Raw genomic sequence first — 14,760 nt, forward strand, 5'->3', positions numbered from 1 at the left:
CTCTGAATGCAACCTGACCTCCAGCAAATTACAGAGCTCTTAACTCTCAAAGGGACTTAACAAAACCCAAGCCAGCAGGACTCGGGAAGTGACAGCCTCAAGGGTTGCTTCCACCAGCACCACTTTGCCAACTGGTTCCACCTGCATTCAATGCCTGGCTAAAAGGCAGCCTAAGGAGGCAACCTCCAATTGCTCCAAACAGAGCATTTTGTGTTCCAAATATTTCTGTTGAGCGCTAAATTAGTGTCTCAGGCTGAGAAAATTGGCCTGGTGGACTGAGAACAAAACAGCCCTGGGAGGGGATGATGCAAATCTGCCTGCTGGAGAGCAGGAGGCAACAAGCAGCAGGTCCAGTGGAAATCAGCAGAGAGTGATTTTAAACCAAAGCAAAGAGCTTTATTGGGGGGCTGCATCTAAAAGCCTTCTGTGTCATGCTGCTGGCTCTGGGGGTGCAGGAGCCTTTGCTGCACCATTTCGCTGCACCTTCCAGTCAGCAGCAGGGGCCAAGCTCCCCAAGCAAGGCCTGACCTCACCAGGGCTGCCATCAGCACACAGAGCCAGAGGGAGGGTGGTCAAGAGTGATTTTCATCCTGAGCTGAGCCTCAACACAGCCCATGGATGCTCTCACACTTCTCCTGGCATCAGCAGTGTTGGCTCTGCCTCACTCCCTGGGCCTGGCAAGGAAGGAAACTGTAAGGCAGTTTTTTACTTCCATAGGGTTACTGAAAGAGAAATTCATGACAAATATTTCTAATGGCTAAACAAATAACAATAAATCACAATAATTATGTGTGTCTTGAAGAGAATGGCCTGGGAAGGCTGATGGACACATGGAAGTGCCTTCCAGAGGGCATCTGAGTAAGCTTTGCCAGCATCCCTGCGATACAAGGGGCATGGCTGCAGCCTCCTTTGGCTGCAGAAGGCTGCCAGGTGAGGTCACAGAGTCAGAGAACAGCTTAGGTTGGAAGGGAGCTCAAAGCTCAGCCAGCTCCAACCTCCTGACATAGGCAGGGACACCTCCCACTGCAACAGGGCACTCAAGGCCTCATCCAGTCTGGTCCTGAACACCTCCAGGGAGGTTGTGGAGCACAGAAGCACAGAATAGGATCAAAGCTCACAAAGATGTGATTTGGGTTGGGACATCCAACACTGCTACCAAAACAAGAGGAGGAAAGTGGCAAAGCCTTCTGGGCACCCTCCTGTGACCCCTTGTGGCTGTAAGTGACTAACAGAGCACTTGAAACCCTGCTCCTTGGCTGGGCTGAGGCAGGGAGCTGTGTCTGTGCTCCTAACCCATCGGGAGGAGCAGCACAGAGGGTGCACTTCAGTGGCCCCTTGGCAGCTCCCTGGCCCCGAGAGCAGAACAGAGAGCAGCTGCTAACAACTGTGGAGCACGGTGGGCTGCAGGTATTGCAGCCAAGAGGTACCAAACTCACCATGGGCACACCACAAACACTCCTGACAGCTCTGTTTTGGTTGTTTCTTGCAGGAGAAACTTCACACTTGGCAGTTCCTCTGCTGGCACTTCTCTAACGAACTCCTTTCTGCCCTGAGCGAGCTGCCGGGTAAGGCACAGGCAGCAGGACCAGAGGATTCTCCGCTCTGCAGCCCGAGCAGCACAACGCAGACGCTTCTGCCAGTGGGGGGCACAGGAGGATCACAACAATTCATCAAGTGGGCCCTAGGAGCCCCTCCCAAAGGCCAGGAGCGGCCCCTGCAGCCCCGCCGGGCGCACTGCCCTCGCTCCGCACCGCCGCGGTGCGATGACTGCTCCCGAGGCTGGCTGAAGTGGCCACTGCTGAGCCTCTTCTGCCAAGCGCTGATTTTCTCCCCCACCTGCTTCCCTGCTTCGCCAAGAATAAAAGCCCCAGCCCAGGAGGTGTTTGCTTTGTGTGAGGGCAGGAGGAGAAGGGGCTCTGCCCAGGCCCCGCAGCACAGCCCCGGGAGCGATGTCAGCCCCCTCTGCAGGCTGGCTGCTCTGCAAACCCACCCCGGCAGCACAGGTGCCTCGGCTGGAGGAGCCCTTTAAGGTGATCCAGTCCAGCTGCTCTCCACCTCTGCCAGGGCTGGGGCTACACCACAGCACTCCAGCAGACCTCAGCAGATCTGAAGCTCTCCAGAGCTCACAGCATCAGCCAGGTCGGAAGAGACCTCCGAGCTCATCCAGCCCAAGCTCTCCCCAGCCCTGTCCCACCAACCACACCACAAACAGTGCAGTTTGTGTCCACCACTGCAGCACAGGACCACGCAGGCCCGCACAGGGCAGCACCCAGGCAGATGTGCACACTGTGGCAGAGCCAAAGGAGCACAGGAGGTAACAGGAGGCTGCTGGCCACAACTAATGGTTAGAGCAAGAAACAAAACTGGCAGGGCCCCTCTGGAGCCTCCCAGGTGAACTTCTGCTGCCAGATGCAATTCAAGGCACTAAATGCCAAAGTATATATCTGCTTCTCAAGGCTTTCTTGCTGACACCAACTGCTGCAAAACAGCCCCAAAATGTCACTGCCTGCAGAGCAGAAGGCCTCATTGTTTACCTGCCTGGGCAGCCTGTGCCAGGCCCTGAGAGCCCTCTCAGTGGAGCAGCTTCTTCTAATGTCCCCCTGAGACACCCTGAGGCCACTTCTTACTCAGCAGAAGAGACCAAACCCATCGCACTCCAACCCCCTGGTGGTGGGTGAGGAGCCTGGGGAGGGCTGCCTGCCGAGAAGCCTACCTCTAGCTAGGGCCAGAGACTTCTCTGCCTTCGTGATGCAGGAACAGAGCTGGGAAGGGTCTGCAGAGCAGGGCTGGGGAGGAGCAGCTGCGGGAGCTGGGAGGACTCCACTGCTCTCTGCAAGTCCTTGCAAGGAGGCTGGAGCCAGGCGGGAGTTGTTCTCTCGAGAGACAAGAGAGAGGTTAAGGCGAAGTAGCCTCCAGCTGCCCGAGGGCAGGTCCATGTTGGCCATGAGGAACAATTTCTGCCCCCTGAGGGCTGTCCAGGCCTGGCCCAGGCGGCGGCGGAGTCCCCACCCCTGGAGCGGTCTCACAGCCGCGGCGCTGCCCTGGCTGAGCTTTGGGCTCCATGGCCTCAAAGGTCTCTTCCGACCCAATCCTTCCTTCGGGTCTGGGGTTCTTTGTCCCCTGCGCTGTGTACGAACCGCTGCGGAGCGCAGGGCTCCGGGCCCAGAGGCAACAGCTCGCTCCGTGCGGCGCCCGAAGGCCTCTCCCCGGGAGCTGCCCTCCCGCACTGCCCCCGCAGGGCCCAGGCTGCGCCATGACAGCTCGGCCCCGGCGCCGCTTCCGGTGACGCCACTTCCGGTGACGCCGCTTCCGGTGACGCCACTCCGCGACGGCCGCCGGCGCCCCGCCCCTTCCGGCGCCCCCTTCTCGCGTCCCGCCCCTTCCGGCGCCCCGCCCCTTCCGGCACTGGCAGGCGCGCGGCCCGCGGCCCCGGTACCGGCACCGGCACCGGCACCGGCACCGGCACCATGCACTCGGACGATGTGAGTCGAGCCCGGCCCGGGCCCCCCCCGCACCCCCACCCTGCCGGGCGGTGACCTGAGCCCAGACTGGGGAGGGATCCGGTGCCGAGCCCGGGGAGGGTCCCCTGTACCGCACGTGGGGGGTGTCCTCTATACCCGCCCCAGAGAGCTCTCGGTACACAACCGCGGTGGTTTCCGGTTCCCGGCCTGCAGGGATCTCAGTATCGAGCCTGGCGGTTCCCCGGCCCCATCCCGTCGCGGACCCTCAGTACCCGGCCTGGGGCTGCTCTCTGTGCCTGGCCCGGGGGGGGGGGCTGCTCTCTGTGCCTGGCCCGGGGGGGCTGCTCTCTGTGCCTGTCCTGGGGGGGGGGGCTGCTCTCTGTGCCTGTCCCGGGGGGGGGGCTGCTCTCTGTGCCTGTCCTGGGGGGTGGCTGCTCTCTGTGCCTGTCCCGGGGGGGGGCTGCTCTCTGTGCCTGGCCCGGGGGGGCTGCTCTCTGTGCCTGTCCCGGGGGGGGGCTGCTCTCTGTGCCTGTCCCGGGGGGGGGCTGCTCTCTGTGCCTGGCCCGGAGGGGGGCTGCTCTCTGTGCCTGGCCCGGGGGGGCTGCTCTCTGTGCCTGTCCCGGGGGGGGGCTGCTCTCTGTGCCTGTCCCGGGGGGGCTGCTCTCTGTGCCTGTCCTGGGGGGGGGGGGGGGCTGCTCTCTGTGCCCAGCCCGGGGTGGGTGGGCTGTGACTGGGACTGTGGCAGCAGCCCATCTGCTCACATTGAAGCCACTGTGCAGGGGGTGCAGAGAGCTGCCCCTGCCTTGTCGGAGCCTGGCCGGGGGTGCAGGGGGCGCTGGGTGGGTGGCAGTGCTGGGTGCCAGCTGCTGTGCCCTTGCAGGTTGTCTGGGACATGCTGGGGAACAGACAGTTCTGCTCCTACAAGATGACGTGAGTGCGGGGGCAGGGGTGGGCCGAGCTGCGGGGTGGGGAGGGGGAGGCACAGATTTGGGAGCCCCTCACACATTGGCACATTCCTCTGTGCCACGGAGCTGTGCTGCCACAGCTACACGGGATGGGCACAGAGGATGGACGCTGGGGAGGCTGCACCTCGAGTGCTGGGTTCAGTTTGGGGCCAAGGACACTGAGGGGCTGGAGAGGGTCCAGAGGAGGCCGAGGAAGGTGGGGAAGGGTCTGGAGAACAGAGCTGGGGAGGAGCAGCTGGGGGGGCTGAGCCTGGAGGAGGCTGAGGAGAGACCTTCTGGCTCTCTGCAGCACCCTGAAAGGAGGCTGGAGCCAGGGGAGGGTTGAGCTCTTCTGCCAAGGAACAAGAGAAGGGACAAGGGGAAATGGCCTCAGGCTGCCCCAGGGCAGGTTTAGGTTGGCCACGAGGAACAATTTCCTCCCCCTCAGGGTTGTCACAGCCTGGCCCAGGCTGCCCAGGGCAGGGGTGGAGTCCCTGTCTGTGCAAGGGTTTCAAGACCACGGCCTGGTGGGGCTCTGGCAGTGCTGGTTTAAGGGGTTGGTCCTATGCTCTGAAAGGTCTCTTCCAACCCCAACCTCTCCCTCCCCCTGCAGGACAAAGACGCAGAACTTCTGCCGCAATGAGTACAACCTGACAGGCCTCTGCAACCGCTCCTCCTGCCCGCTGGCCAACAGCCAGTACGCCACCGTCCGGGAGGAGAAAGGTGGGAGGCAGCCAGGATCAGTCACCCCTTCTGTGGGGACAGGGGCAGACAGGTCCTGCCCCAGGACACCCTCAGCCTCTGGGTGTGCAGTTTTGGGAGCTACCCACCCCCAGCTAGGAACTCACCAGAGTAACTCCTCCGGCTGGAAGCAGAGGAATGAAGCTTTGTAGTTACTGCAGGGCACAACTCAAACGCAGACATCACAGCAGACACACCTGGAGTGTGACCCACCCCTGGGCAGGGGCCAAGACCCCTAGGGTCAGGTTCAGGGTTACTCCCCCTGGAGTGTTAACTCTATACACACAGCAGGCTCCAGCTCAGCACAAGGGCAACTTCTTGGCTGGAAGGGTCCCAGAGCCTGGCACAGGCTGCCCAGGGAGGTTGTGGAGTGTCCTGTGGAGTCTCTCCAGGCCTGTCTGGATGTGTTCTGTGTGCCCTGAGCTAGCTTGGATGGTCCTGCTCTGGCAGGGGAATTGGCCTGGATGAGCTCTCTGGGTCCCTTCCCGCCGCTGACATCTGTGAGCCTGTGAGTTGTCTAATGAGAGCAGCAGGCAGGGGCACGCAGGACAGCCACAGGGAGGCTCAGTCTCACACTCTGCTGCTCTCCCCAGGCCGCTGTTACCTGTACATGAAGGCCATCGAGCGAGCGCCCTTCCCCCGCCGCCTCTGGGAGCGGGTGAGTGCGCGCAGCCAGCCGCCGGCCCGCGGACGTGTCCCTGCTTGTGCTGCTCCACAGCGCCGCGTTCTCGCTCCTCCTCGCCCAGGTGCTGCTGAGCAAGAACTACGAGAAGGCTCTGGAGGAGATCGACGAGAACCTCATCTACTGGCCGCGCTTCCTGCGGCACAAGTGCAAGCAGCGCTTCACCAAGATCACGCAGTACCTGATCCGCATCCGCAAGCTGACGCTCAAGAGGCAGTGAGTGACAGCACCCAGAGGGCTGGCACTGCTTCGGCTCAGGGAGCACCTCTCTGCCCACCAAGCCACTGCCAGAGCCCTGCTGCTCTTCCCCTGAGGCTTTGGCAGGCTTGGGAATGAACTTGGCTGCAAGGAGCTCGTGGCAGTGTGCCCCAGTGACCTGCAGCCTGCTGGCTGCTGTCCCAAACGAGCTCCTTCCACAGAACTAACCAGGCTGGAAGAGACCTCTGAAGTCATCAAGTCCAACCTAACCCTGCTAATGAACTAACCCCTGGCACTGAGTGCCTCATGCAGCCTCCTCTTAAATACCTCCAGGGACGGGCAGCACATTCCAATGCCAGTCACTCTTCTTCCTAACATCCAGCCCAAACCTGCCCTGGCACAGCTTCAAGCTGTGTCCTCTTTTTCTCTCCCTGGCTGCCTGGCAGCAGAGCCCAACCCCACCTGGCTACAACCTCCCTTCAAGGAGCTGCAGGAAGCAATGAGCTCTGCCCTGAGCCTCCTCTTCTGCAGGCTGCACCCCCCCAGCTCCCTCAGCCTCTCCTCACAGGGCTGTGCTCCAGGCCCCTCCCCAGCCTTTGCTCCAGAATGCTGAGATTGAGAGTCACAGAATAATTTGGGTTGGAAGGGACCTTACAGGTCACCTAGTTTCAACCCTGCTGCTTTGAGCAGGGACACTTCCCACTGGAACAGGTCACTCAAGCCCTCATCCAACCTGGTCCTGAACACCTCCCTGGGAAACCTCTGCCAGTGTCTCACCCCCCCTCACTCTAAAGAGTTTCTTCCTGCTCTCCAGTCTAACTCTGCCCTCCTCAAGCCTGATTCCCTCTCCCACGTTCCCTGCAGGAGGAAGCTCGTTCCTCTGCGCAGGAAGATCGAGAGGCGAGAGAAGAGAAGAGAGGTAACTCCACCACTCCTGCAGCTCACCTCCTGCTTCTCTTCCACACCTTGCACACAGTGACACAGCTTCTCTCTCCTCCTGCAGGAGAAGGCCCTGATTGCTGCCCAGCTGGATAATGCCATTGAGAAGGAACTGCTGGAAAGACTAAAGCAGGATACAGTAAGGATCAGTGCCTTTGGAGCAGGGCGGGATCACTGCTCCTGCCCTCTTGCCCTGCTGGCTCTCCAGGGAGGGACACAGGTGCTGGGCATGAAAGAGAAGCATCGCTCATGCAGGAGGGGCAGGGGATGGCTGCACACTGCCCTTCCCGAGGGGCTTCAGAACAGGCTGGAGGACTTGGCCCCCCCCAAAGCACAGGACCTCTCATTCTCTGAGTACTTCAGAACGAGTTTGGTGTTACTTCTGTGCAAGACTTAGAGGAGGCCTCCCAGCAGCTGTGCTGCTGGTGGCCTCGTGGCAAATGCAGCTCTTCCTTTGCAGTATGGAGACATTTACAACTTCCCCATCCACGCCTTTGACAAGGCTCTGCAGCAGCAGGATGCCGCGAGCGAGAGCGAGTCTGATGCAGAGAGGGAAGATGAAGATGATGAGGTAATGCCTTCGGCCTCAGCACCGTGGGGAACCAATCCTCCCCCACCTCTCATTCACCTGTGTGCTGGGCACTGTTGAGGTGAACTGTCAAGGCAAGTGGTGGCCTTGGTGGCTTTGCTGCTGGTGTGCTCAGGACACAGGGACAGCTCCTGGGCGCTTTTATTTCTGCCTTCATTTCTTGCAGGACACAGACAAAAGAGAGTTTGTGGAAGCAGATGAGAGTGACCTCAGCGACTTTGAGGTAGGTGAAGCTCCAGCTGTAAACTGTCAGGCTTAAGCTGCTGGGAAGGAATCCTCCACCAGAGCTCTTGGTGGCTCTGGGGGTGTGCTAAAACCCAGCAAAATCAGGTTTGTGAGACACGGGCACAGAGCCAGACTGCAGCATTAGAGGGCTGGGACATAGCTGGGACTGGGTGAGCTTGGAAGTCTCTTCCAACCTGGTGGATTCTGTGATTCTACATCCACTGCATCTCAGCTCCTCTGCCTGGCCAGCTGGGAGCCAGGAATTCTGGAGTGGAATCAGATACAGGAGATAATTGTGCAGAGAGAGGCTTAGTTAAGAGTGCTCTTTGATGTCACTGCTGCTGTCTTTGTCAGGACATGGACAAACTGGAGACAAGTACTGAAGAGGAGCAGGAAGAGGAGGAAGAAGTAGAGACAAAAGCCTCTCACTCCAAATCGAAAGGGAAGACTCCCCTGAAGGGCCCAGCCCGGAGGAAACGTGCCCACATTGAGCTGGAGTATGAAGAGGAGACAGAGCCAGCCAGCAAAACCAAAGCAGCCTGATGCCTCCTGGGCCCCACTCTGCACTGAGGGACAGGACTGCAGCTGCCACCAGGACTCCTTCCAGCTCTGCAGGACCCTCACTAACTCCTCCTTTGCCCTCACTCTTGATGACCTTCTTTAAAAAAAGAACATTTCTGTCTTGGCTCCAGACCACTGCAGTGAGTTTGTGCAATCCCCATGCAGCACAGCTTGAAGGGAAGAGTTGTCCACACCTTCTCTCCAACCACCCAAGGCCCAGCCCAGGCTGTGCTCAAGATGGAACCTGGGCTGGGGGCACTGCTGCTTTCTTCTGGAGAAGCCCCCAGGAGGCACAGGGGAGCAGATAAATGTGCCTGGGTGTAGGTGTGGGGCTGAGAGGTGGGATGAGCAAAAGGAGAACTCTGAATAAACCCTCTTTAGTGCACAGAAACAGGGGAGCACTGAGCAGCCACACCTCAGCTGTCCTCCTGCACTCTCCTGATGCACTCCCGGACTTGGTTCTCCTCACAGCTGCTGTAGACACCCTGCAGCAGGACCTGAAAGGAGAAACAGGCACTGCCAGTCTTGACTGGCTCAGGTGTATGGAGTTAGCAGCCCTCCTCCAGCTGTCTAGGGGAACAGAACTGCACAAAGCATCTCTAAGCACCTCTCAGTGTGGATCAATCACTTAACAGACTCAGACAGTACCAGGCCAAAGAGGCCACCAGCATGCTGGCCTGGATCAATGGTGTGGGCAGCAGGGGCAGGGAAGGGATTGTCCCCTGCACTGGGCACTGGTGAGGACACACCTTGGGTCCTGGGTTCAGTTCTGAGAGCCTTACAGGGACATTGAGGGGTTGGAATATAAGAAGTTCTTCTGAAGGTGGGGAGACCCTGGCAGAGGTTGTGGAGCAGAGAAGCACAGAATCTTTGATCACATTCTGTGCTCCACAGCATCCCTGGGCAGCCTGTGCCAGTCTCTCACCACCCTCACTGCAAACAACTTCTCCTTCACATCCACTACCAACCTTCCCTCTGCCACTTCAAACCCATTCCTCCTCCTCCTGCCATTCCCACACCTTCTCAACAGTCCCTCCCCAGCCCTCCTGCAGCCCCCTTCAGACCCTGCCAGGCCACTCCAAGCTCTCCTGGAAGCCTTCTCCTCTGCAGGCTGCACAGCCCCAACTCTCTCAGCCTGTGCTCAGAGCAGAGCTGCTGCAGCCCTCTCAGCTCTTGGTGGCCTCCTCTGGGCTGGCTCCAACACTTCCATGTGCTGCTTGTGCTGGGGGCTGCAGAGCTGCACACAGTGCTCCAGGCAGAGGCTGAGGAGAGCTTCCTGAGGAAGCAAGTGAGCTCTTGCATGCACTGCACTGCCCCTTCTAAGAGGGAGGGGATCAGAGAGGAAGCAGCTCTGGGCTCACCTTCACTTGCCCCTCAGAGCAGCGATCCAGCAGGATGAGGCACTCAGTGGCCCCCTGCAGCAAGGCAGCTTTGACTGCCTCTGGTGTTGACCCCCGGTCGGTGTGCACATCCCACATCATCTTCAGCAGGGCTTTGAGCAGCACAGGGAGCCTGCAGGGCATCCTGCAAGGGAAACAGAGGTTGCAGCCCAGCCTAAATCCAGAGGGAAGCACAGCCTTGCTTGGCAGTGTCTGCATGCTTCGGGCAGGAGCTGCTCATGGCCACTCCGGTGTGGAGCCAGAGCACAGCTGGCCAAGAGGAACAACTCAGCTCCAAGGCTGAAGCAGCTGCCTGGTTCCATGTGTCCAGAAGGAGGACACGAGGCCTGGAAAGAGAGTGACTGGCACTGGAATGGGCTGCCCAGGGAGGTGGAGTCATTATCCATGGAGGTGTTCAAGGGACTGGATGGGGCACTTAGTGCCACAGTCTGGGTGACTGGACAGGGCTGGGGGGTAGGTTGGACTGGATGAGCTTGGAGGTCTCTTCCAACGTGGCTTAGGGTTCTCCAGTACAGAGCTGAGCTCAGGAAGGTGTATTGGGAGTGCTGAATTCACAGCACAGGGCTGGCTCCACAGCTCTGCCGTGCAGGGAGCGCAGGAGTCTGATCCAAACAGGGCCCCAGCTGAATTCTGGGGATAGGTTTCTGAGCAAGACAGAACATCAGCAACTCCTCCCTGGCATAGATTCTCCCTTAAGAGACCAGAGCCTTCTCCTCAGGCAACTCTGGCTCTGAGAGCACCCAGGATGTGCTTTCTCAGTGTCCCTCCCCCAGCTGTGTACCTGGGCCAAGCATGCTCTATGGTGCACCGCAGTGTCTCCAGTACTCCCAGCCGGGCTTCCTCCTCAGGGCCATCCCAGACTTCCAGGTAGCCCAGGATCACTCTCTCCAGCCTCTTCAGGTGCCTCACTATCAAGATGCCAAGGCTGCCAGCACAAAAAAAGACCCCACACTGAGGAAGGAGACAGAGGCCAAGGCCAGGGCAAGTCCCGCAGGCCGTGGGTGCTGCTCTCACCTCCGCACGAAGGCAGGCAGGGTCCTGGCGTAGACCCTCCGCAGCGCCAGGCGGTGCTCTGCCTCCATGTGGGTCAGCACCAGCTGCAGCACCTCATGCCACTGGGAGCCTGGTCTGGGCTGCCTCTGCTGCCGCTGGGCTCGCTCCAGGACGGGCAGCAAGTCCAGCAGGCACAGCAGCACCGCCTGGGGGCGAGAGACATCACTGAGCGCTGCTGCTGCTGCTGTCCTCTCTGCAGCACCAGAGACATCCAATCTGCTGACCACCCACAGCTGCTGCACTTCTGACAGGCCCAACTGTCCCCAGCTGTGGTGGTTTGAGTGCTTCCAGGCTGCCCCAGCCCTCCTCAGCAGGGCTGCCACTTGGATGGGGACAGGAGAGAAGAGATTTTTCCTCTGCTTTGGTGTTCTGCTCAGATCTACTGAGTGCCTTTGTCTCTTAGCCACAGGCATCAGCTGGTAACAATCTGGCTGTGAGAAGGTTCTTGCCTCCTCCTGCCCCAGGCTGTCCATCCCTTCTGGGGCTGACAGCATGAAAGTGCAGCTCTGCTGTCCTACCTGGATGAGAGGAGCCTCTCTTGAGTAGAGATGGTTGTAGAGGGCATGGTACACAACCTGAGCCCTGTTGAACTGGCATAGATCAGCAGCTGGCTGCAAGAGCAGAGAAAGGAGCATCAGTGCTGTGCATCCCACTGGGCAGATGCTTCACCTAAGGGCAGAGAAGAGGCTCCAAAAACCTTGGGCACACTGTGCAGGAGGAATGTTGCTGCCCACAGACAAGGAGCAGGTGGCACAGTTGAAGAAAAGGCTTCAAGGATCACATATGTCAGAGGGTGGAGAGCTTGGGGTGGCCCTGCAGGGTCTGAAGGGGGCTCCAGGAGGGCTGGGGAGGGACTCTTGAGGTCTGGGAATGGCAGGAGGAAGGAGGAATGGGTTTGGAGTGGCAGAGAGGAGACTGCAACTGGCTGTGAGGAAGAAGTTGTTTGCAGTGAGGGTGGTGAGAGACTGGCACAGGCTGCCCAGGGAGGTTGTGGAGCACAGAATGTGATCAAAGACCACATTTGGTGCTTCTGTGCTCCACAACCTCCCTGGAGGTGTTCAGGACCAGGCTGGATGAGGCCTTGAGTGACCTGTGCTAGTGGGAGGTGTCCCTGCCTATGGGGGGCTGGAACTGGCTGAGCTTTGAGCTCCCTTCCAACCTAACCCACTCCATGACTCTGTAAGTGCAGGTCAAACCCTGCCAGGCACAGCAGCAGTCACTTTCCCTTGCCTGGCACTGCTTTCACAAGCACCTCCCAGGCTGAAGCAGGAGTTGAAGTGGTGGCAAATTGACTCTGGGCAGTGCTAGGAGGTGCCAGAACCTTACCACATTGAGGATGATGTGATGCAGGCAGCGCACCCCCAGGATTTTATTCTCCTCCTGGTAGTCGTCTGAGAGGAGCAGTGAGGGTGGGAGGACCAGCTGCAGGTGGGGGCTGAGCCAGGGCCGGGTGATGTGGGGCAGGGTCCAGGAGAACACCACCTTGGTGGCAGGGTTCTGCTTCCAGGTGTCCCTGGAGGGGCACACAGAGGCTCAGTGCAGACTGCAGCTCAGCAGACACAGAATCAGAGTGCTGGGGGTGGGAGGCAGCTCTGGGGTTCAGCCAGGCCAAGGCCCCTGCCCCAACAGGGCACCCCCAGCACCTTGCCCAGCAGCACAGTGCCCAGGGGGGTTGGAAGCTCTCCAGAGGACCTCCACAACCTCTCTGGGCAGCCTCCTCCAGGCCTCAGCACCCTCACAACAAACAACTTCTCTGTGCCCATTTGTGCCCACTGCCCCTTGTCCTGCCCCTGGGCACCACTGACAAAAGCCTGGTCCCAGCCTCTTGCCCCCCACAGCTCCTTTGGCTCTTGCTGAGCATTGCTCAGATGCCCTCTGGGGCTGCTCTCCTGCAGGCTCTCAGCCCCAGGGCTCAGCCTTTGCTCATCACAGAATCAGGCAGGGTTGGAAGGGACCACGAGGCTCAGCCAGCCCCAACCCCCTACCATGCCCAGGGACACCTCACACCAGAGCAGGCTGCACACAGCCTCAGCCAGCCTGGCCTCAAACACCTCCAGGGATGAGGCTTCCACCACCTCCCCAAGCAGCCCCTGCCAGGCTCTCACCAGCCTCCTGCTGAACAACTTCTTCCTCACCTCCTCTCTGAATCTCTCCATTTCCAGCTCTGTTCCATCCCCCCAGTCCTATCCCTACCTGACAGCCTCAAAAGTCCCTCCCCAGCTTTTCTGTAGCCCCCTTCAGATACTGCAAGGCCACAAGAGGGGCCCCTGGGAGCCTTCTCCTCTGCAGACTGCACAGCCCCAGCTTCTCCAGGTCCCTCAGCCTCTCTGTGGCCCTAACTACTTACAAGTCTGAGGCTCTCAGCTGACAATGAGCTCTGATCCCTCCCCAGTCCCTTCAGTTTCTGGGGTGTCTGTAAGCTCTTGGCCTGCCTATCACTGCGGGTCTGTAGCAGCTGTGCTCACAGCATTCCCTGCACACAGAGCCGCCAAACACACCCCTGCCTCCTCCCCGGCCCTCCCTTTCCCACTCACTTGGTCAGCTCCGGCTTCAGCAGCCCCAGCACTGCTCCAAACCTCCCTTCCTCATCTTCATGCTTTCCTCGAAGGAACTCAGCCACCGAGCCGCAGCCTGCGGCCTGAACCAGCAGCTCCAGCAGCTGCTGTGCCACTGCCCGAGACCTCGCATCTGTCCACGGCCGCTCCGCGAGGTGCGCAGCGGCAAAGACGTAGATGTGTGCGAGCACAGGGCGCAGCGCCGGGGCCGCCCCGGGGGCGCCCCGAGGCTCCTGGCCCTTGGCAGCTTCCAGGAGGCGCAGAAGCACTGAGCCGACGTCCGCCGCCCTCGGGGCCGTGGCCGCGCAGGCTCTGTCCCTGCCGGGGGGCTCCGCAGCGTCCTGCTCCTGCCGCGGGGGAGCTGCGTACCCGCTCAGCGCCGACACCAGCTCGGCCAGCGCCGCGGGGCTCAGCGCCAGCAGTCCCCGCCAGTCCGCGGCCTCCAACAGCGCTCCCAGGTCCCTACCCGCAGCGGCACCGCCGGGCCCCGCGGCGCGGAGCAGCTCGGCCTGCAGCGGGACCCGTTCGGCCGCGGGCACAGCGCGGGGCGGCTGCGCCTCCAGCCGCAGGGCGCGCACCAGCCCGCTCAGCTCCATGGCCCGGCCGCGGCCGCTCCCCACCGCCCGTGCTCAGTAGCCCCACAGCGCGCTTCAGCCCCGCGTCCCGGGGGCGGCCGCAGGCAGCGGCGCTCGGCGCTGAGACCCCCAGAGCGCTCCGGAGCCATGCACCGGAGAGCGCTACCGCCTCCCGTAACGGCTACCGCAAAGCGCGCCGCTGTCGCAAAACGCCCCCGGTGCCGTGAAGCTCCGGTGGGCGTGGCCGCGCGCACATAAATTAGCATGGGTAATTAGCATGGGTAATGAGCCGCCGGCGCCCCGGGAACCGCCGCTGCGCGGCCCGGCGGGGGAGAGAAACGAGCCGGGAGAGCGCGGGGAGGCGGTGCGGAGAGCGGCGCACCGGGGGCGGCGTGTCGGGGGAGGCCGCTCGCCGTGACCGCGGGGCGAGGGGCGCGGGGCCCGGCGCGGCGGCGGCAGCAGGCTCGGCATGATCCCTCCGGGGCGTATGGGCGATGATGAATGGGACTGCACGCGGCTGCGTGATGTGTGCGACCTCGTTACGACGTGGCACAGACCCATCTGAGCACCCTGGGTGCGCAGCGCCCCTGCCGGGAGCAGCTGACAGCGGCTCAGCTGCTGCGTGCATTCCCGGCCGTTACTGTGTTGTGTCCCCGGGCGCCGGAGGGCTTTGGTTTGAGGCTGGTGGAGGCAGCTTCGAAAACTCCTCCTAACCAAGCACCCAAAGGTTTCATTTTGGGGCTAATTCAGGCATTTTTGGTAACTACCCCCACTGCTGCCACCCGCAGGGCCACAGCCGCTGGTGCGCCCCAGGGCTGTGAGTGTCTCAGGGTCCCC

At 61.0% G+C, this 14,760-nt stretch overlaps 2 protein-coding genes, 1 long non-coding RNA gene and 1 other non-coding gene across 5 annotated transcripts; 2 read left to right on the forward strand and 2 right to left on the reverse strand.

The window, feature by feature from the left end:
* Window positions 1-374: 374 nt before the first annotated feature.
* Window positions 375-2,811, reverse strand: LOC135192378 (uncharacterized). Its single transcript, XR_010308977.1, has 2 exons — window positions 1,437-2,811; window positions 375-674 (listed from the first exon to the last, which is right to left on the reverse strand). It is a non-coding gene; the product is annotated as an uncharacterized LOC135192378 (long non-coding RNA).
* Window positions 2,812-3,417: 606 nt separating this feature from the next.
* MAK16 (MAK16 homolog) lies at window positions 3,418-8,465 on the forward strand. The gene is made up of 10 exons (XM_064175433.1): window positions 3,418-3,482; window positions 4,342-4,391; window positions 5,019-5,128; window positions 5,740-5,804; window positions 5,893-6,044; window positions 6,891-6,945; window positions 7,030-7,104; window positions 7,426-7,536; window positions 7,721-7,777; window positions 8,134-8,465. Exons 1-10 carry the CDS (start codon window positions 3,468-3,470, stop codon window positions 8,320-8,322), a joined length of 879 nt encoding a protein of 292 aa, XP_064031503.1. The 5' UTR covers window positions 3,418-3,467; the 3' UTR covers window positions 8,323-8,465.
* A 236-nt stretch (window positions 8,466-8,701) lies between these two features.
* Window positions 8,702-14,145, reverse strand: TTI2 (TELO2 interacting protein 2). 2 transcript variants are annotated; one of them, XM_064175431.1, is made up of 7 exons: window positions 13,328-14,142; window positions 12,120-12,306; window positions 11,312-11,404; window positions 10,755-10,939; window positions 10,522-10,665; window positions 9,702-9,864; window positions 8,702-8,837 (listed from the first exon to the last, which is right to left on the reverse strand). In XM_064175431.1, the coding sequence occupies exons 1-7, from the start codon at window positions 13,942-13,944 to the stop codon at window positions 8,757-8,759; spliced, it is 1,470 nt and encodes a 489-aa protein (XP_064031501.1). In that variant the 5' UTR covers window positions 13,945-14,142; the 3' UTR covers window positions 8,702-8,756. The 2 variants fall into 2 exon arrangements, with proteins under 2 accessions (XP_064031501.1, XP_064031500.1); XM_064175430.1 differs by having other exon boundaries at window positions 10,755-11,404; window positions 13,328-14,145.
* Window positions 14,146-14,395: 250 nt separating this feature from the next.
* Window positions 14,396-14,490, forward strand: LOC135192549 (small nucleolar RNA U13). The gene has a single exon (XR_010309007.1). It is a non-coding gene; the product is annotated as a small nucleolar RNA U13 (small nucleolar RNA).
* The last annotated feature ends 270 nt before the right edge of the window (window positions 14,491-14,760 follow it).

The sequence above is a fragment of the Pogoniulus pusillus genome, chromosome 42, assembly GCF_015220805.1.
Source record: "Pogoniulus pusillus isolate bPogPus1 chromosome 42, bPogPus1.pri, whole genome shotgun sequence".
NCBI lineage: Eukaryota > Metazoa > Chordata > Aves > Piciformes > Lybiidae > Pogoniulus > Pogoniulus pusillus.